This window comes from Coregonus lavaretus (assembly GCF_964263955.1).
Source record: "Coregonus lavaretus genome assembly, contig: HAP1_SCAFFOLD_47, whole genome shotgun sequence".
Lineage (NCBI taxonomy): Eukaryota > Metazoa > Chordata > Actinopteri > Salmoniformes > Salmonidae > Coregonus > Coregonus lavaretus.
The window spans coordinates 2,259,118-2,281,470 of record NW_028161510.1 but is presented as its reverse complement, the minus strand read 5'-3'; the positions used below and the strand labels follow the sequence as shown (position 1 = coordinate 2,281,470).

The window sequence follows — 22,353 nt, the reverse complement described above, 5'->3', positions numbered from 1 at the left end:
CCACACCGGAGAGAAACGTTATGAATGCTCCCAGTGTGGAAAGATATTTACCCAGTTAGGGCACCTGAAAGACCATGAGAAACACACACAGGAAAGAGGCCTTACCACTGCTCCAAGTGTGGAAAGGAATATAACACGTCAAATTGACTTAAAGTTCATGAGAGAACACACATACTGCTCCCACACTTGTCTCATATTTTTGACTGAGAAATTGTGCTTTTGTTTAACGGCACATGAAATCAAATTGTATAAAGCGCATTCCAAAAGACATTTGTATGTTTTTTTATTTAAACACCTGAACTGAATATGGAGTATGTCAGTTTGAATGTAGATACTGTAGTGTCGAGATAACGATGCTAATTATGCTGTGATGACAAGAAATCCGCTGACACTGTCCTTGATTATAATGGTTTATTACATCAAAGATTTCAGCGTCAATTTACAGACTCCTGCAGACATCTGGAGAACAACTGGCCCAATCTCTAATATGTTATATTCTCCCCATCCTTTGTTTCAACCATGGTATTTATAATATGTAACATAATATGGGTTGTTTTCCCACAGACCAATCCCAGGCCTCCACATAACAGACTTCCTCTGTTTTAGGGGGCCCCTATAGTAATGCTTTCCAGATGCTTCCGCAAGCTGAGTCAACTTCCTCTAACATACCATTTGCAAACGTCAGCAAAGTCATAAACTGTTTAGATACTACAATACTCTGTGATTAAATTATCATTTTCAAACTCTGTGTTTTCTTTCTGTGTGTGTTTATCTGCGTGTCATTCCTCGAGCACTACACATCATCAAGTGGTCTATCTGCTGTTTTCTCCATTGTTTATATTTGTGTTGGTGGCTCATGCTGACATTTGTATCTTACAGAGTGTGACTTTAAGGGAATAGATTTTGTCTTTAAAGGGGCAATCTGCTATTGCTACATCCATTTTCAAATGAATGATATACAGTTGTGGCCAGATACTGTAAGTGCCTTTGAACGGGGTGTGGTAGTACGTGCCAGGCGCACTGGTTTGTGTCAAGAACTATTTTGGAAGCGATAGAATTGCATTTATTCATGTCTACATTCGTTTTTGACACATTTATTCAATTACAGACACCTTAATGTCTTTTTAAGTTTTTTTTTAACCTTACTTTTAAATTATATTCTGTGAGCTAATCATACAAATAAAAAATGAAAACCATTATTTTAAAAAATGCCTTAAAGTATTTGTTTTGAGAGTTCTAATGTAACTGTCCCCACTACAACAAAAAATACTTGAATACATGTAATTATGTCCTCTAAACATTTAATCGAACATTCTGTAGAATTTCATTCATTACTATGCTATCGAGGACTGCTCCTACTGGCGAGTGCCAATATGGCCGACCGGTGGCTTGAAAGCCTCTCAATGGCCAATACATAGCATCTGAAATCCAGGATTTATATACATAATTTCTTATGACATTGTTTGCCAGAATGATATGAATATTTTCCTAAACTGCGTTACCCACTCCAGTCAGCAGATGACGATGTGACTCTTTCAAGTGATGTTTCTTGTTTAGCTACGTGTAATCTAGTGGACGGGACGGGAAGCTTTTTCAACAACAACATGACTACTCATTAGCTGCCTCGGTATCTTGCTAGAAAACATAAAACCAAAACATCGGGGATCTTGGAACCATTTTGTGAATTTTAACCTCAGTGTTTTAGACGCACTGTGTATTTACTCCATTTCGTATATATGTTGTTAGTCAAGCTAGCTGGTTAAGATAGCGTCTAGCCGAGTGCTAGGCTATCGCTAATTAACAAGCAAGCTAGGTAGCTAGCTAACATCCACAACCATGAGCTCAATAAGCTACTCGCCCCCTACTAAAGAAGAGGTCCGCTGGACGGAGAAAGAAGCTCTGGGACTGAACATTGTCGTAAAAGAGGAAGAGGAGGATATCACAGTGAAAGAGGAGGAGATGACTGTCACAGTCAAAGAAGAAGATAAAGAAGATTTCGGAATGAAAGAAGAAGAGGAGGAGAAAGCTATCACATTGAAAGAAGAAGATGTTACAGTGAAAGGAGAGGAAGAAGGTTTTGGAGTAAATGGGGTGATGTATGTTACAGTGAAAGAAGAGGAAGAAGGTTTTGGAGTAAATGGTGTGATGGATGTTACAGTGAAAGAAGAGGAAGAAGGTTTTGGAGTAAATGGTGTGATGGATGTTACAGTGAAAGAAGAGGAAGAAGGTTTTGGAGTAAATGGTGTGATGGATGTTACAGTGAAAGAAGAGGAAGAAGGTTTTGGAGTAAATGGGGTGATGGATGTTACAGTGAAAGAAGAGGATGCCGTTTTTGGAGTGAAAGAGGAGGACATGACTGTCACAGGGAAAGGAGAGGAAGAAGCTTTCAGGGTGAAAGAGGATATTTTAGTGAAGGAAGACGAGGACCTTTTTCAAGTGAAAGAGGAGGAGGAGGAGGAAGTTTTGAGAGTGAAAGAGGAGGGGAATGAAGAGAAGATGACTGTCACAGTGAAAGGGGAGGAGGAGGATGAAGAGGAGGAGACTGGAGATCAGATTAACACCGGTGAGTATTGTCTTAAAAACAGGGGCACAAACTATGCAGTAGTTGAACTAATGTGTGTTTTTAAAGGGGCGAGTTGTTATGTTGGTCTGTACTGTAGGAGTTGTTATGTTGGTCTGTACTGTAGGAGGTGTTATGTTGGTCTGTACTGTAGGAGTTGTTATGTTGGTCTGTACTGTAGGAGTTGTTATGTTGGTCTGTACTGTAGGAGTTGTTATGTTGGTCTGTACTGTAGGAGTTGTTATGTTGGTCTGTACTGTAGGAGTTGTTATGTTGGTCTGTACCAGGGGCGGTGTGTTCAATAGGGCGATATGGGCGACGCACTGCCAAACGGGAAAAGGAAGGGATTTTTTTTCTAATCAATTATATCACGGCAACATTAGTTATCAGTGTTGTAATCTATCTGCCACAGTGCCACACTGCCACTAAATGTCCAATCAGGCTAAAGTCGTGCTTCAAATGGCTCCCCCCCCTTTTGGGGCGATTTCAGTCAGGTTGAAAATCGCCCAGAAGTCTGTCATAGACTCCCATGTAAAATCTTTTTTTTTCAAATTTCAGAGCTTTCAACAGAATCTCCAAGGGTGTCTGAGGGCTTGCACTTACGCGCTTTCGTCATACGTAACGTAACCATGAACGTAACTAAGAAAAGAGAGGGTAGCAGCCTCAATCAATTCACTACTACTATCAACATGGCTAGGCTTCAGTGCAACTCGATTGTGTCTTTGAAAGAAGTTCCTTTTTGTCGGCGAACAAATGAAGATAAATTGGCAACGAAACAATTAGGACCTCCCAGACCAAATTTAATAATTCAACAGGTTTCTACTAAAGGGGGGAAGTCCTACACCCGAGGATTTTCCAAAAATTGGTATGAACGAAAAACCTGGCTAGCAGGCTGCGATGTAGCTAATGCAGTTTTCTGCTACCCCTGCTTACTCATTCACCCTGAAGGCGGCACTTCAGACAGCACCGCTTGGACAGCGACTGGTGTAACCGACATGCACCATCTTTCAGAAAAGATTAAGAAACATGAGCTGTCAAAGACCCACATGGATAGCTGTTTGAGAATTTCTGCTTTGGGGAGAGTGAATATTGCCACTCAACTGGATGAGGGATACAGGCTAGCTGTCCGCCGCCACAACGATGAGGTTAGCAAGAACCGCCATATCCTCAGCCGGCTAATCCAGTCTGTGAAGTTTTGCGGAGTGTTTGAGTTAGCTTTGCGAGGCAAAGATGAAACTGAGGGCTCCACCAACCCTGGTATTTTTCTTGGACTTGTCAACTTTGTGGCACAATTAGATGAGGTGTTTGATGACCATCTTAAAAATGCTAAAGTTTTCAAGGGCACATCAAAGACCATTCAAAACGAGGTACTGGAGTGTATGCTAGCGGTCACGAGGGAACATATTGTGGAGGAGGTGAAGTCTGCGAACTTCGTAGCTATCCAAGCTGACGAGACCACGGATGTTTCTACACAGACACAGTTGGTGCTTGTGCTGAGGTACATAGATAGCAAGCACAAAGTGCAGGAGCGCTTTTTTGAGTTCCTTCCCATCTCGGAATCAACCTCAGTCTCAATCGCCAGTGTACTTTTGGAGAGACTGAACGGTCTTTTTGCCGATGACGAGAAAGTCAAACTCATTGCGCAAGCTTACGATGGAGCCAGTGTGATGAGGGGAGAGAAGGCTGGTGTGCAGAAAAAGGTGCGTGAGCATTTCAAGAATGCCCATTACGTGCATTGCTATGCGCATCAGCTGAATTTGATCATGCAGCAAGCTACTTCTCGCATCAAAAAAGTGAACATTTTCTTTTCCGATCTGAGCGGGATTACAACTTTTTTTTCCCGGTCACCCAAACGCACCAGCATTCTTGACCAGACTGTTGCACGAAGACTGCCCAGACCTTCATCCACACGGTGGAACTTCAACAGCAGAGTCGTGAACACTGTCTACGAGAATCGAGACGACCTCATAGAATGTTTTGAAGCCATCCGGACGGGTTCATTGGGTTCATTTGACAAGGCCACAGTGAGAGAGGCATCTGGCTACGTGAGGATGCTGCATGATGAAGATTTTATTTTTTTCCTGCGGCTTTTTCACAAAATCATGCCCCACGTCGACATTCTGTACCAGAAGCTACAGAAGAAGGACATCGATGCTGTCTTTATCAAAAGTGCCCTCGACAGCTTCACAAGCAGTGTGCAGGCCATAAGGTAAGATTAAACAATATCATTCAATCTTTCTCAAAGCAGAGCTTTATTTGAAAATGTATGCATGAAAGGAGACTGCATTTGTGTTTGAAATTACATTATTCTTATGGCCTTATGACCAGTGGTGTAATCTATTTTATGTTATATACTATGTGTACTGTGCAGTGGTGCTCATAAGTGTATGAACACATTCTAAAGTTGACTAAAAAGAGGAATAAAAAAATCATCTTTTGGAAATTTATCTTAATGACTTAATTAAAAAAGTTGGAAAATCCAACCTTTATGGACACCAATTTTCTTTTCTTTTTTATTCCTCTTTTTAGTCAACTTTAGCATGGGATCATAAGCTTATGAGCACCACTGTATACTGTGCTGAACATCCAGGCTATGTGAGACACAAAGGCTAACTTAAACACTAAAGACTTTATGCATCCCTGCCCATTTTAAGTGGACTGAAATATTTGTACTATACATCATGGATACATTGCATATACCTGTGCATCACATAGACAACAATACTGTACAAAGCCAACAAACACATTGGTCTGTTTGCCTTCAGGGACTCCTCTCAACAGCAGCTGCAAGAAGCAACAGGAGCCAAAAGACCCAGAATAGCTTTGAGAGAAGAGGAGAAGCAGAGGCTGTCTGAAGAGGTCTGCAACACCATCCTGGATCACACCAAAGAAAGGTTCTCTTTCTCTGGCCACCTTGTGAGTGCTACCTTACTGCAAGCAGACATGTTTGAAAGGTACTGCCATTCATTTCCTGATGAGGCTCTGAATGCCACTGTGAATGCATACCCCATGCTGAGCAAGGCAAAGCTCAAGACAGAACTATCTCTGATCTATGAGAATCCTGAATACAAGGGAGGCTGTGGTGCACTGGCACTGTACCAGGTTCTCATGAGCTACAACCTCCAGGAGACGTTCTCTGAGACTGTGACTCTGTTGAACATCCTCATAACTACTCCCATGACAACAGCTGAAGCTGAGAGATGTTTCTCAACTTTGACACGAGTTAAGACATTCCTGCGAAATTCAATGGGCCAGGAACGTCTGAATGCACTGGCCATGCTTTCCATGGAGAGGGAACTAGTCCTCAGCATGCCTGATTTCAATGAGAAAGTCATTGAACGCTTTGCTGTATTGAAACAGAGAAGAGAACAGTTTCAGTACAAGTAATGTAGCCTCTCTCTCTCTTTGTCCCTCCCTCCCTGTCTCTTTAACACACACACGCCCAAATCAGTTCACAGTTGATGTTGTTTAAAATAGTTATTTTTCATTTTTTTAAAAAGTAAAACAAACAAAAAAATCTGTTCATGTTCATTTTTACAAATCTATACAATTGGCCAGAATATGGTTGTTCATATTTACAAATCTATACAATTGGCCAGAATATGGTTGTTCATTTTTACAAAGCCATACAGATAGCTGTGTTTACCTTTTCTAGAAATTACTTTCAAATTCTGTTTTCAGGCAAAATGTCTATCACTGTTCATTTTCACAAATCTATACAAGAGGGCAGAATATGGAAGTCTATAAAAATGTCTTATTACCAATAACTTGCATCAATGTTTTCAGTAGCCTCTATCAAAAGCTCCTGCTTGCTTGTTGTGAATTATGCTCAGGTGCACATATTTCCAATTCAACCATGAGGCAAAAAATGTGGTAAAAGCTCTTGTTGATCCTGCAATCTGAACAAATACCAAGATGCTGTATTTTCAGCTGATATTTCATTTGTTTATGGAAATGCATATTGTTTATGCAGTGTTGAGGAATGTGAAAGAACACCCTTGATTATTTTTACTGTGATAACTTATTTTGATTTTGTAAGCCAACACTTTTGAGATCAGTCAATAAATGCTTCTGGTATTGACTTATATGCTGCCCCTGTCTTCATGTTGTTGCTGGACATATCTTTTTAAAAATGTGTGTAGGTCACCTAAATCATCAGAAAAATTGCCCCCCCTGAGAATTTTTTCAGGAGCCGCCACTGGTCTGTACTGTAGGAGTTGTTATGTTGGTCTGTACTGTAGGAGTTGTTATGTTGGTCTGTACTGTAGGAGTTGTTATGTTGGTCTGTACTGTAGGAGTTGTTATGTTGGTCTGTACTGTAGGAGTTGTTATGTTGGTGTGTACTGTAGGAGTTGTTATGTTGGTCTGTACTGTAGGAGTTGTTATGTTGGTCTGTACTGTAGGAGTTGTTATGTTGGTCTGTACTGTAGGAGTTGTTATGTTGGTGTGTACTGTAGGAGTTGTTATGTTGGTCTGTACTGTAGGAGTTGTTATGTTGGTCTGTACTGTAGGAGTTGTTAAAGACTGTGGGCCACCAACAACACGTTAACTATGAAAAACAGCGTCTCTACAGGGAGAGGAAGAAAGGCCAGATTAGAGAAAAGGCCTGGAATATAAAAAATGCAGAGAGGAAATGCAATGCCAGATCAGCCAAGCCTGAGGCAGTCGAGAGGAGATGAGGAAATGGAAAATCCAAGGAGGAGGCTGTAGTTGTTTAACTTGCACGTAATGACAGACATCTCTTTCTGTAGCGCTTTGTTCAATACTCAACATCCCATAAGAACCACACGTTTTGAATGACGCATCTTAGGAATGACCCAAACAACTTAATAATCATTTCAAAATAACGAAATATGTGGGTCATTCCACCAAACCGGTACGATGTTTTACGGTGGCGTATTGCTGCCACTGAGATTTTTTATATATAATTATTATGAGATAAGATCACGTTATTCTGAAATAATTCAGTAAATGAATGATAACATTACTAGGAAAAAGTTCTCGTTATTATGAGAAAGATCGTGTTATAATTAGAAAGATGTCGTTATTGCGAAATAACCCAGTTGCACTTTATTATGAGAAAGAGCCTTCATTATGCTGAAACGTCCGCATTAGCTACTGGCAAGCTTGGCTTCCTCTCAAGCACAGGTTGACATTATGGCCGGTTTGTTTGAGTTGATCAACTTTTATTTTCTCATCGGTTTGAGGCATTGAGAGATATTCATGTAATTGAGCAATATGGATGGTGTTGTCAATAGTTGACATACATTGCGGAGAAATATCGGACCTCCTTGACATAGCGTTATTCCTTCTTGATCAACTGGGACAACGTGAAGCATCATGGATACAATCTAATACATCTTAAATGCATCAAAGTGGGATATGCAGTGATCCAAAATACAGTCAGACGTTTAGTGCAACGGAGACGCAGGAATCACATTCGACTACGTCTTTACAGGAACCCAGGTCCGATTTTTTTTGTGGCACGTTAACTCCTATGATAAGCTGAAGCCATATGGCATTTGTAATAATACGTTTAGGAGATAGGTTAAAGGGTTAAGGTTAGGGTGAGGGGAAGGGTTAGCTAACATGCTAAGTAGTTGCAAAGTATCTAAAAAATAGTAAGTAGTTGAAAAGCTTCTAATTAGCTAAAATGCTAAAGTTGTCCATGATGAGATTCGAACTCGCAACCTTTGGTTTGCTAGACATTCATGTTATAAGACCAATCATTCTACTTTTGTTTGTGCCTTAAGTAACCATACCATACATAGCATATCATACTAATTTGAGTGTCCCGGATTTACATTTTCTATGTTACGTTTAGTCTATGAGACCAGGCTGGGTGAAGGGATAAAAGAGGATGATAGCAGTGTGATGATTGTCAGGTGTTATACAAATTCGACAGTCACAAGATGGAGACGTTAAATGGGACTATGGCACATCAAGGGAACTGTAGCCTTCCGTTCAGATGTGTTAAATGTTAACTGAAATCTGGACACTGACTGTAGGTCTATAACCTCTCACATAGCCTTAATAATAACTCCTGCAGAATTAAGCATTTCTTGCAGTAAAATGATACACCAAATGTAGGCTAAATTATTACTCGGGAACAGGAGTGGAGAAATATGATTTCTTTATTTCAACATCTTGAGAGAATGCGAATGCACAATTAGATACCACCTGTAGAGGTACTATCTTTATCAGCATCATAAAAGCTGATTAGTATTTCAAGCACATAAAATATGCATCCTAGCCGAACTGCAATCTTAGCAGAAGAGTCAATATCACTATGAGGTGCCTTTGGTGTCCTCATCAGACTCACTCAGTCATCATGAAAATGGAGCAGAATAATGAAAGTCTGAGGTCTTATTATAAGTGGCCAAACATTTGCACACATATCAGTAGAATGATAAGTCTCTAAAAAAGTGTTCCTTCATTTTATAAAAAAAATTTCATTGGATGTACGTGATTTTGGCATGTCCCACACACTGCTCTGCTAACTACAGTGTGTGTAATAAGTGGTTAAATGATACTAAATCCAATTTTTTTTTACATGGTTTTACTGTCCACAATAAGTTATTTGATAAAACAAGTAATTTTGATCATGCATATTGTATTTTCATAATCATATTGAACATTTTGCATGTGTCCCTGAAATTGCTGTCCACCCTGTCATTATGGGGTAACTGCCCCTTTAAGAAACCCACTGATGTTTTCAGTGACATCACTACGAGCATTTTGTCTTTCTTCAATGAAGGCTGAAGCAGTGTCTAGTTGCAGAGTAAGTATTTACACTTATGTTTCATCATTTTCATCATATTACGTGTGTAGTTGGATGTTGTCAAGCTTAACATGTCCACTCTGTCATAGTGAAATATCAATTGATAGAAAAACCTATCAGAACTTTGAAATATATTTGTAAAACAGTACACAGTCAGCTTGCTAACTGTAGTATGTTGCTAAGTGAAGGTCCACCATGTGCTCATTAAATGCTAACATTAGACAAAAATGTCCACCCTGTCATTGTCCACCCTGTCAGCAAGCCTTCCATGACAGGGTGGACATGGTTCATGACAGGAAGGACATGTGCATAGTTTAGGCCACATACTGATAATGTTACACATATTACAACAGCTATTACACACATTTTATAACAGTACATGCTATACATAGTAAGAATGGACAATATGGACAATTTTTTTGCCGATATCGGTATCAGCAAACCTAGTTTGATAATGCAAGCCTAGTTTACCGGGACTGCCAATTAAAGTGTGTAAGGGAACATTTTGAATCGTCTTTTTCAAGGAATGAGATCAAAAGGAGCTGAGATAGCAAGGAGATATCGGGAACGTCGTGATGCTGACCCAGACAGAAGAAGAAAGTACCTTGAGAAAGAAAGGGTCAAATGGAAAAAAGACAGAGAGACTGGAAAGAAGAAGGGTGTCAATGAGCTCAGTGAGAGAGAGAAGAGGGCAAAAATAAAGAAATGGAGAGAGGCAAAAAGTCAAGCCAGAGCCAGAAACAGGTCCAGTGCTTTGCTACAGTCAGAGACACCCCCCAACTCCCCTGCTGAAACTCCTGAAAATCAGCATGAGCCAGGGCCTTCCAGGTTGCGCTCTGTACAGATTGAAGTGTCTGCATGGAAGTATGTGGAACAGCAACTGCAGAACTGAGCCATGTCTCTGCAGAAAGGGAGAGACTGTTTGGAGATGCGTCCAAGTGATCTTTCTGTAATATTCTGTTTTTTCAAATCAACTGTTCTCCACTTAAAAAACATTTTCCTTCTTGTTCTACAGTTGAATGTTTGACTTTCACTGTGCAGAATGATATACAGAGTTTAACGCTAGAAGGCCACATTAATGTCTCATTTTGGGCATCTTTATTCAGTGGCTGCATGCAGGTAGAGTGGATCAAAAACAGTCTGTTCAACTTGTAATTTCCCCCTACATGGGAAAAGGCATTTTTTACATCATTTTCTTGCATTGTTCCTTGCATTTATGAGGCCATTCAATGACATTTCACAACGTGTCCACCCTGTCATGCCCAGGGTCCACCCTGTCATGTCACTGTCCACCCTGTTATTTTCATGTTCTATGAAAATAAACAAATTATTTTCACAAGTTAGCAAAATCTTTTGTGTGATACCTTTATAAACAAATGAGGGCCAAATAGTATTGTTTGAAAGTTTGACCAGATATCTTTTTTGTTAGATTTTATTTAGAAACGAAAGTGCAACCCTCGCAGATTTTATAGAGAAACAAATAGTTTGCCATAATTTCATTATTATCCAAATACTTTTCCCATAAACTAAAATATATTGTTGAGAAAGTGACTAAATAGTTTTCTGAAAATGTATGTTTTATAATCACTATGTAATTACAATGTATTTATTCTGCTTTGAAATTGTCCATGACAGGGTGGACATATTTTGCTGTTTGCATGTAAATTGTCTGCTTGCAGTTAATTTATAAAAAGTGTGGGAGCTTGACCAATATGCATTTCTAACAGCATAACATATACTTAATACAATGAATATGAAGTTCAATGGAAAATCTCAGCTTTTTGGGGGGGAAATGGGGAAGTCTCAAAGGCACCTTATGGTGATATTGACCCAAATGTGTTTTGTCTGAAAACATGTTGCTAATCATGCTGTGGAGGACAAGGAGATCCGCTGACACTGTACTTTGATTATAAAGGTTTATTCATAACAAAGGATTTCAGCGTCGATTTACAGATACCTGCATGCATCTGGAGAACAGTGGACCCAAACGAATATGTTGTTCTGACCTCCTTTGTCCTCACCAAGTATTTATAATCTTTACCAAGATAGGGGTGGTTTCCCCTACAGACCAATCCCATCACTCCACACAACAGACTTCCTCTGTTTTAGGGTACTCCTATAGAACTGCTCTCCAGATGTCTCCCTGGGCCAAATCAACATTCTCTAAGCTACCATTTGCAAACACTAACAAAGTAATAAATTCCTTAGATACCACACTACCATTTGCAAAGTTAACAAAGTCATGAATTCCTTAGATACCACAAATGTTAACTGAAATCTGGACACTGATTGTAGGTCTATAACCTCTCACATAGCCTTAATATTACTTCCTGCAGAAATGTACACCAAATGTAGGCTAAATTCTTACTCGGGAACAGGAGTGGAGAAATATGATTTATTTCTTTCAACATCTTGAGAGAATGCGAATGCACAATGAGATACCACCTGTAGAGGTACTATCTTTATCAGCATCATAAAAGCTGATTAGTATTTCAAGCACATAAAATATGCATCCTAGCCGAACTGCAATCTTAGCAGAAACAGGTTGGCTCGTTTTCACAGCTTTCTATGTCCTTACAACCGGTCAAACTGATGGCATTTGGAAATGATGCAGATAAAATCTTTCCCGTTTTTAAAATGTTTATTGCATTTTCTCCCAAGTCCCTAAACGTCTTTGCTCCGCGAAAGAAGCAGAGATGACAGAGAAAACGTTACCGATTCAAACTAGATTGAAGCATTCATTCTATCGATGTGTGACATTATTCTGGTGAGCAAGGGTTTATTTAGCCTTCTAGGGCAACATAATGACAGAAGAGAAGCTGCATGTATCTAATTATAGACAAGATGACTAACAAATAGCCTACCAAAATGTCGAGAATTATAAGCAGTAACATCTAAATCAGGTTAAAAAAAATATCCTGCACCCCCTGTAAAAAATAAATAAATAATTCCGCAGTCTCTGACTGTAGTCTACAGCGTATTTCCTATATTAGCGAGTTAGGGTCGTGTACGTGCCTCAGATGTCCACTTTATCACATATAATCGGGCTGTTGCGGTTGGGGATGGGTTATTTTCAATTGCGGGTGAACAATCAGCTGACCCGCGCACCACTAGCCACCATACTATTCAGCTTCTACATCTGCGTAGAGGAAATTATTATCTGTAAGAAGTAAGAGAAAACATATCTGGTTATTTTTTACAATTATTTGTTTTGACATTGTTTGCAAGAATTGTTTTTGTTTGTTAAACTGCGTTTCCCACTCCAGTCAGCAGATGGCGATGTGAGTCTTTCAGGTGATGATTCTTGCGTGACGTAAAATCTAGTGGACGGGACTCTTCTTCTTCAACAACAACAACAACAACAACCACCATCTCGGTAACTTGCTAGCAAACATAAAACCAAAACATTGAAGCTATTTGGACCATTTTTGTGTATATTAACCTCAGTGTTTTAAACACACTGTATATGTATGTACTAGTTAATCCATTTAATTTCATATTTACGTTGTCAGCTATCTGGCTTGTTCAGTTAGCCCAGCACTAGGTTAGTCGCTAATGCTAACTAACTAGCTAGCTCACGTCCCCTACTATGAGCTCACTAAGTTACTCTCCCCCTGCTAAAGAAAATGAGGTCTGTTGGACGGAGAAAGAAACTCCCGCGCTGAACATTTACGTGAAAGAAGAAAAATGTACTGTGAAAGAAGAAAAATTTACTGTGAAAGAAGAGGAAGTGGAGGAAGCTATCACAGTGAAAGAAGAAGAACAGGATGTTACGGTAGAGGAAGAAGCTTTCGGAGTGAAAGAGGAGGGTACTGTGTTTGTAGTGAAAGAGGAGGAGATGACTGGTGCATTGAAAGAAGAGGAAGAACGTTTTGAAATGAAGGAGGAGGGGGAGATGACTGTCACATTGGAAGAAGAAGAAGAAGAAGAAGAGGAGACTGGAGATCTGATTAACACCAGTGAGTTCTATCTTAAACAGGGGCACACTATAATAATAATAAATAATATAATATGCCATTTAGCAGACGCTTTTATCCAAAGCGCCTTACAGTCATGCGTGCATACATTTTTGTGTATGGGTGGTCCCGGGGATCGAACCCACTACCTTGGCGTTACAAGCGCCGTGCTCTACCAGCTGAGCTACAGAGGACCACACAATATACACTATGCAGTTGTTGAACTAATGTGTGCTATTAAAATGGCATTCTACTTCAGGTCTACACAATAATTTACCGCCGTAAATTTGTTTTCACGTTAGATCAGGGGTCTCCAACCTTTTCAAGCATGAGAGCTACTTAAAAAAACGAAACATGTCTGTAGCTACTCTTTCTCTTCTTCTAGCTTTCAATTAGGCACATTCTTTATTCTCTTCTAATCTCCAGGAGCGGTGCGTGGGTAAAATCACTGGGGGAACCAGGGGGGGAAAAAGCCATATTACAACCTATGTGTTGTGATAATTGCGTTGTTTGCTCTATAACCTGTTAGTTCATATGCCTCGGGACCGTGATATATACAGTGGGGAAAACAAGTATTTGATACACTGCCGATTTTGCAGGTTTTCCTACTTACAAAGCATGTAGAGGTCTGTAATTTTTATCATAGGTACACTTCAACTGTGAGAGACATACTCTAAAACAAAAATCCAGAAAATCACATTGTATGATTTTTAAGTAATTAATTTGCATTTTATTGCATGACATAAGTATTTGATCACCTACCAACCAGTAAGAATTCCGTCTCTCACAGACCTGTTAGTTTTTCTTTAAGAAGCCCTCCTGTTCTCCACTCATTACCTGTATTAACTGCACCTGTTTGAACTCGTTACCTGTATAAAAGACACTTGTCCACACACTCAATCAAACAGACTCCAACCTCTCCACAATGGCCAAGACCAGAGAGCTGTGTAAGGACATCAGGGATAAAATTGTAGACCTGCACAAGGCTGGGATGGGCTACAGGACAATAGGCAAGCAGCTTGGTGAGAAGGCAACAACTGTTGGCGCAATTATTAGAAAATGGAAGAAGTTCAAGATGACGGTCAATCACCCTCGGTCTGGGGCTCCATGCAAGATCTCACCTATTGGGGCATCAATGATCATGAGAAAGGTGAGGGATCAGCCCAGAACTACACGGCAGGACCTTGTCAATGACCTGAAGAGAGCTGGGACCACAGTCTCAAAGAAAACCATTAGTAACACACTACGCCGTTATGGATTAAAATCCTGCAGCGCACGCAAGGTCCCCCTGCTCAAGCCAGCGCATGTCCAGGCCCGTCTGAAGTTTACCAATGACCATCTGGATGATCCAGAGGAGGAATGGGAGAAGGTCATGTGGTCTGATGAGACAAAAATAGAGCTTTTTGGTCTAAACTCCACTCGCCGTGTTTGGAGGAAGAAGAAGGATGAGTACAACCCCAAGAACACCATCCCAACCGTGAAGCATGGAGGTGGAAACATCATTCTTTGGGGATGCTTTTCTGCAAAGGGGACAGGACGACTGCACCGTATTGAGGGGAGGATGGATGGGGCCATGTATCGCGAGATCTTGGCCAACAACCTCCTTTCCTCAGTAAGAGCATTGAAGATGGGTCGTGGCTGGGTCTTCCAGCATGACAACGACCCAAAACAGACAGCCAGGGCAACTAAGGAGTTGCTCCGTAAGAAGCATCTCAAGGTCCTGGAGTGGCATAGCCAGTCTCCAGACCTGAACCCCATAGAAAATATTTGGAGGGAGCTGAAAGTCTGTATTGCCCAGCGACAGCCCCGAAACCTGAAGGATCTGGAGAAGGTCTGTATGGAGGAGTGGGCCAAAATCCCTGCTGCAGTGTGTGCAAACCTGGTCAAGACCTACAGGAAACGTATGATCTCTGTAATTGCAAACAAAGGTTTCTGTACCAAATATTAAGTTCTGCTTTTCTAATGTATCAAATACTTATGTCATGCAATAAAATGCAAATTAATTACTTAAAAATCATACAATGTGATTTTCTGGATTTTTGTTTTCGATTCCGTCTCTCACAGTTGAAGTGTACCTATGATAAAAATTACAGACCTCTACATGCTTTGTAAGTAGGAAAACCTGCAAAATCGGCAGTGTATCAAATACTTGTTCTCCCCACTGTATATAGGCCTAAAGGCAGAGACAATAAGAAGACAGTGGCAGAATAAATTCAACCACACCTTTGTTTCATCACAAAACCGGAGAGCAACCTCTGTCTGGTGAAGTCCACAAAGCATATTGCATGTAACAAACAGTTACATGACCTACAGCATGGTCAAGCAAGTTAACGTTTCCGACATTTTTGTACCACTAAACAACTATTGATTTAGAACGACAGAGAGTTACCGCAAGTCGCAAAGAAAACAGGAGCTGCCTCCACTATTCCAGCACCATTTCAACTTCAACATTTCAACATCATCATATCACCTATGTTTAGTCTAATACAGTGACAACTAAAAGATACCAAAAACGATTTAGTCCAATCAACGTAAGCTAAATATTATGTGGCTGTCCATGTTTCTGATTTCTGTGTGCATGCGTTTGTTTTCTTACAGATTTCTTTTTGAGTGTAATTCCCCTTTAATTGTGCATCTTGCCCTTTAATTAATTTAATTGTGCATCTGGCCCTTTAATTAATTTAATTGCCCGTCTAACGAGTGAGGAATGTGCCATCTAATGTGCTGGTCTAGCGGTGGTTCTGTACTGCTGTTTCTCATGTCATGGCAGAGTTTGCAAATACCAAATAATAGTTACTCATGATATGCTTCTGCCAGGTAAGCCTACTTGCACTTAACATTTCATTGAGAAGGTTTTGGGGAAAGTATTTCAACCTTCTCAATTAAACGTTAAGTGCACGTAGGCTTACAGTTGTCACGTCAACTTGCTACACACGGAGTGATAGAGAAACGCCCTCATCACACAGACAGACTGGGGCAATATTGCTGGATATTAATTGGCAGATATTGTGTTAAGTTTGGCTTTTTAAGCCTATAGTGGCTAACCAGGGGTGGAAAATGTCAATGTTGCGTTGATTAGATGGTAGCTGGGAGCTTGCGGTGTCGGATACTTGTGAGATTTGTTTATGACAGTTTGCGATGGAACACATGAAAAATTGCATTTACATTCGGAATTGTTTGGCGAGCTATGAGCTGTTGGAGACCCCTGCATCAGATATTTGTTTGATATTTGGGAGTTCACTCGTCAATACCTCAATGAAGGTCAAAGGATGATGAGAGTGATATGTCTAGAATCAGATTAAGGTAAGTGATTAAGCTACACTCTACATTTTGGCCATTCCATTCCGTTTTCAAAAAGTGACTATTGGTTTCAATGGGGGAATGTTTGCACTTTTGGCTAAGGGACCGTCTTAACAGTACAATCTGCAGAACATGGTGTTTACAGAAAAACTGGCAATTCTCACATAGAAACTTCATCGGAAGGAAGGATGTTTGACATGCCAAAACATTCAGGAGATAGAGGTCCTCAAAGTTGACCCTTTCTGCATACCCCCACCCTACCATGAGACATCCATATCTTGGTCATTGATCAAGACAAAAGGGTTGATTTTGATATTATTCGAAATCTTGCAAATAGGATTGAAGCTCTGCGTCATTCGTTTTTAAAATCTGAATGGTGTTATTAGGTCCTTAATATTTTAGCTGTAAGGTAAGACAGACTGAGCTGATGGAACTCTGCTACCACATCATATATCCTATAATTACAACCAACTCATGTCTGATTTCATGACATTTTGGTTGACATTTTCAGTTTATTTTCAAATGATTAAGAGGACAGAATCAAGACCATGCCTGATCATTTTGTTCATTTGATCATTCTGGATTTAAAAAATGTTGTAAAAAATTGATGACCTCCGGTTATTGAGGGATCTAGTCTGTATTAAACCTATTAAAGAAGGCAGTTTGATCATGTGGAGGTTTCATTCAGGGCTCGAATCCACACAGCGTCTCAGAGTAAGAGTGCTGTACTAGCATCAGTATTGACTTTTATATAATAATGAATTAGATTGTATGGACCTGATCCTAGATCAACATCCCTACTATGAGACGCTTTGTGAATATGGGCCCAGGTCTCTCTGTTGACTAAATACTGTCTGTCTTTGGCAGGAGAGAGACTAGACTCTCACTCTGATAGAGGGAAGAGTCCTTCAGGGGAACCAGACCAAGAGACGTCCAAACCAGCAAGACGACACCAGTGCTCCCAGTGTCAAACTAGTTTTTCCTCCTCAGGGACCCTGAAATCACATGAGAGAATACACACGGGACAGAAGCCTTACCAATGCTCCCAATGTGGAAAGGGTTTTCGCTGGTCAGGGCAACGGAAAAAGCATGAGAAAATACACACAGGAGAAAATCCTTACCACTGCTCTCAATGTGGAAAGGGGTTTACCACTTCAGGGACCCTGAAAGATCATGTAAGAATACATACAGGAGAGAAGCCCTACCACTGCTCCCAGTGTGAAAATAGTTTTACCCGGTTATCGGGCCTGAAATCACATGAGAGGACACACACAGGAGAGAAGCCTTACCACTGCTCCCAGTGTGGAAAGTGTTTTACCACATCAGTGACACTGAAAAACCATGAGCAAACACATTCTGTAGAAAAGCCTTTCCACTGTTCAAATTGTGAAAAGTGTTTTACGAATTTAGAGTACCTGAAAAGGCATGAGAAAAGACATACACGGGAGAAGCCTTTTCACTGCTCCCACTGTGGAATGAAATTTACCTGGTTTCAGCAACTGAAGGAGCATGGAAGAATCCACACCGGAGAGAAACGTTATGAATGCTCCCAGTGTGGAAAGATATTTACCCAGTTAGGGCACCTGAAAGACCATGAGATAACACACACAGGAAAGAGGCCTTACCACTGCTCCAAGTGTGGAAAGGAATATAACACGTCAAATGGACTTAAAGTTCATGAGAAAACACACATGCTGCTCCCACACTTGTCTCATATTTTTGACTGAGAAATTGTGCTTTTGTTTAACGGCACATGAAATCAAATTGTATAAAGCGCATTCCAAAAGACATTTGTATGTTTTTTATTTAAACACCTGAACTGAATATGGAGTATGTCAGTTTGAAAGTAGATACTGTAGTGTCGATAACGATGCTAATTATGCTGTGATGACAAGAAATCCTCTGACACTGTCCTTGATTATAATGGTTATAATATAAAAAAAAAAAAAAAATAATAATAATAATAATTTTGTCAAGTATAAAAATGCGCTGCAATTTTTCAATAAAATAAACTGCTGTTCCAATTGCGTCCACTGGATGGCGCAATAGCAATTGTGTTAAGCAAGCAAACTGTTTATACCGGGGCAGAGCAAGTAGGTCAAGCACGTGCAGCCAATGAGCTACTTTGTTTTGCCCGCGATATTTATTACGGCTTCTACTTTTAACATTATGTGCTTTGGCACCCTCATTGCCCCAATATGTCTCTGTCAAAAAAGAGAAAAGTGGACGCAGAGTGCAGAGTGTTCCAAGAAAAATTGTCATCCTTCTATTTATTAACGGAATTGAATGGGAAAGCTGTATGTTTGGTGTGTTCAGAGCATGTTGCAGTGCTGAAAGAATATAAACTTTGTCGCCACTATGTGAGTCTTCATGCCGACAAATATGACAACTTTCAAGGACAGCGGAGATGAGAGAAGGTGAATGAACTGTTGGCGGGTCTGAAGAAACAGCAGTCTGTGTTTACTCACAGCCGAGACATCAGTGACGCTGCAGTGAAAGCTAGCTACCTCATTGCTAATGAAATCGCAGTGGCTTCAAAACCATTTAGTGAGGGTGAATTTGTAAAAACATGCATGATGAAGGCAGCGGAGATTGTGTGCCCTGAAAAGCGGCAGGCTTTTGCAAATATCAGCCTGACAAGAAACAGTTGCAGACAGGATTTCCGATCTTTCAGTGGATTTGGACAGCCAGTTGAAGCAAAAAGTAAAGTCATTTATTGCGTTTTCGGTTGCAATTGATGAAAGCACGGACATTACAGATGTTGCACAACTGGCCATTTTCATCCGCGGAGTTGATGACACATTGACTGTCACCGAGGAGTTTGTGGAGTTGGTGCCGATGACAGATACAACGACAGCAGCTGATATTTTTACCGCACTCGTCGGCGCGCTGGACAGGGTCGGAGTGGACTGGTCCCGCGCTGTCAGCCTGGCTACAGATGGTGCGCCCTCAATGATCGGGAAAAAAGCAGGCGTTGTGACAAAGTTCAGAGAGAAAGTGCAATCTGCAAATGGAGGACGTGGTTTTTTGACTTTTCACTCTATTTTGCACCAGGAGGCTTTGTGTTGCAAGTCATTAAAGATGGATAACGTCATGAAGGTGGTCATCCAAACTGTTAATTTCATCCGATCCAGAAGCCTGAATCACCGTCAGTTTGACAGCCTTCTCAGAGAGAAAGACCACATCTATGGCCTGCCATACCACACTGAGGTAAGATGGTTAAGCCGAGGTGCTGTGCTGAGGCGTTTCTTTGATTTACGAGAAGAAATTGAACAGTTCATGGAAGAAAAGGGCAAACCAGTGTTAGAATTTCATTCCGCAGAATGGATGCAGGACCTTGCATTTATGGTGGATGTTACAGAGCACCTGAATAACTTGAACAAACAACTGCAAGGGCGCAACAAAGTTGTCACGCAGTATTATGACAGCATACGTTCTTTCAAGTTGAAGCTGTCATTGTGGGAGACGCAACCTGCCGGTGGTGATGCAGCTCACTTCCCCTGTCTGAAAAATGTGTGCGCGACCCAACATGTGGCAGACATGAAGCGGTTCAAAGATAAAATAACGGGACTGTTACGGGAGTTTGAGCAACGCTTTCAGATTTATGTTTATATGTTTTTATGTTGATGTGCTATTGTTTTTAATTGATTTTATTTTATTTGTATATTTAACCTATTCTTGACTCTGTGGTTCTTGCACTTGTTTGGGGAACAGGATTTCATTATTTTTATCTACATTTCTGCCTGAGAAATGACACCCTGATATAGTTCTGTGATCTGTGATATACTTCTGTGAATCACTGAGGCATTGTGTGTTTGTGTGTTCTTTGTCCTCAGAACTTTCAAATAACTTGAGGTGTTTTATGATTAATAGTGATGTTGTGCTTTTGGACACTGTCCTCAGGCTCCAGCTTTATGTTTATATGTTTTTATGTTGATGTGCTATTGTTTTTAATTGATTTTATTTTATTTGTGTATTTAACCTATTCTTGACTCTGTGGTTCTTGCACTTGTTTGGGGAACAGGATTTCATTATTTTTATCTACATTTCTGCCTGAGAAATGACACCCTGATATAGTTCTGTGATCTGTGAAACAGTTCTGTTAATCACTGAGGCATTGTGTGTTTGTGTGTTCTTTGTCCTCAGAACTTTCAAATAACTTGAGGTGTTTTATGATTAATAGTGATGTTGTGCTTTTGGACACTGTCCTCAGGCTCCAGCTTTATGTTTATATGTTTTTATGTTGATGTGCTATTGTTTTTAATTGTTTTTATTTTATTTGTATATTTAACCTATTCTTGACTCTGTGGTTCTTGCACTTGTTTGGGGAACAGGATTTCATTATTTTTATCTACATTTCTGCCTGAGAAATGACACCCTGATATAGTTCTGTGATCTGTGATATACTTCTGTGAATCACTGAGGCATTGTGTGTTTGTGTGTTCTTTTTCTTTAGAACTTTCAAATAACTTGAGGTGTTTTATGATTAATAGTGATGTTGTGCTTGTACTATTTTGGATACACTGTCCTCAGGCTCCAGCTTTATGTTGTTGTATGTTGATCGTATTAAAACAAAGAAAACAATCTGAAGTTGTTGTTTTTAAGTTATATATACCATGATTTTTCCGGTCCGGCCCACTTGGGAATAGATTTTCCTCCATGTGGCCCCTGAGCTAAAATGAGTTTGACACCCCTGCTCTAATATGTTATATTCTCCCTGTCCTTTGTTTCAACCATGGTATTTATAATATGTAACATAATATGGGTGGTTTTCCCACAGACCAATCCCAGGCCTCCACATAACAGACCTCCTCTGTTTTAGGGGGCCCCTATAGTAATGCTTTCCAGATGCTTCCGCAAGCTGAGTCAACTTCCTCTAACACACCATTTGCAAACGTCAGCAAAGTCATAAACTGTTTAGATACTACAATACTCTGATTAAATTATCATTTTCAAACTCTGTGTTTTCTTTCTGTGTGTGTTTATCTGCGTGTCATTCCTCGAGCACTACACATCATCAAGTGGTCTATCTGCTGTTTTCTCCATTGTTTATATTTGTGTTGGTGGCTCATGCTGACATTTGTATCTTACAGAGTGTGACTTTAAGGGAATAGATTTTGTCTTTAAAGGGGCAATCTGCTATTGCTACATCCATTTTCAAATTAATGATATACAGTTGTGGCCAGATACTGTAAGTGCCTATGAACGGGGGTATGGTAGTACGTGCCAGGCGCACTGGTTTGTGTCAGGAACTGCAACACTGCTGGATTATTGACGCTCAACAGTTTCCGGTGTGTATCAAGAATAGTCCACCACCCAAAGGACGTCCAGCCAACGTGACACAACTTTGGGAGGTATTGGAGTCAACATGGGCCAGCATCCCTGTGGAACGATTTTGACACCTTGTAGAGTCCATGCCCATAGCCGCTAGAGTCCACGCCCATTAGCCGCTAGAGTCCACGCCCATTAGCCGCTAGAGTCCACGCCCATTAGCCGCTAGAGTCCACGCCCATTAGCCGCTAGAGTCCACGCCCATTAGCCGCTAGAGTCCATGCCCATAGCCACTAGAGTCCACGCCCATTAGCCGCTAGAGTCCACGCCCATTAGCCGCTAGAGTCCACGCCCATTAGCCGCTAGAGTCCACGCCCATTAGCCGCTAGAGTCCACGCCCATTAGCCGCTAGAGTCCACGCCCATAGCCACTAGAGTCCACGCCCATTAGCCGCTAGAGTCCACGCCCATTAGCCGCTAGAGTCC

The 22,353-nt window shown here is 40.6% G+C and overlaps 2 protein-coding genes across 2 annotated transcripts; both read left to right on the top strand.

Moving 5' to 3' along the window:
• Window positions 1-1,643: 1,643 nt before the first annotated feature.
• Window positions 1,644-10,233, top strand: LOC311120519 (uncharacterized protein; the record flags this gene model as incomplete). Its single annotated transcript, XM_084195104.1, has 3 exons — window positions 1,644-2,563; window positions 9,866-9,960; window positions 10,150-10,233. Exons 1-3 carry the CDS (start codon window positions 1,837-1,839, stop codon window positions 10,231-10,233), a joined length of 906 nt encoding a protein of 301 aa, XP_084051230.1. The 5' UTR covers window positions 1,644-1,836.
• A 2,488-nt stretch (window positions 10,234-12,721) lies between these two features.
• LOC311120560 (uncharacterized protein) lies at window positions 12,722-18,396 on the top strand. The gene is made up of 2 exons (XM_084195147.1): window positions 12,722-13,300; window positions 17,465-18,396. The coding sequence occupies exons 1-2, from the start codon at window positions 12,931-12,933 to the stop codon at window positions 18,322-18,324; spliced, it is 1,230 nt and encodes a 409-aa protein (XP_084051273.1). The 5' UTR covers window positions 12,722-12,930; the 3' UTR covers window positions 18,325-18,396.
• The last annotated feature ends 3,957 nt before the right edge of the window (window positions 18,397-22,353 follow it).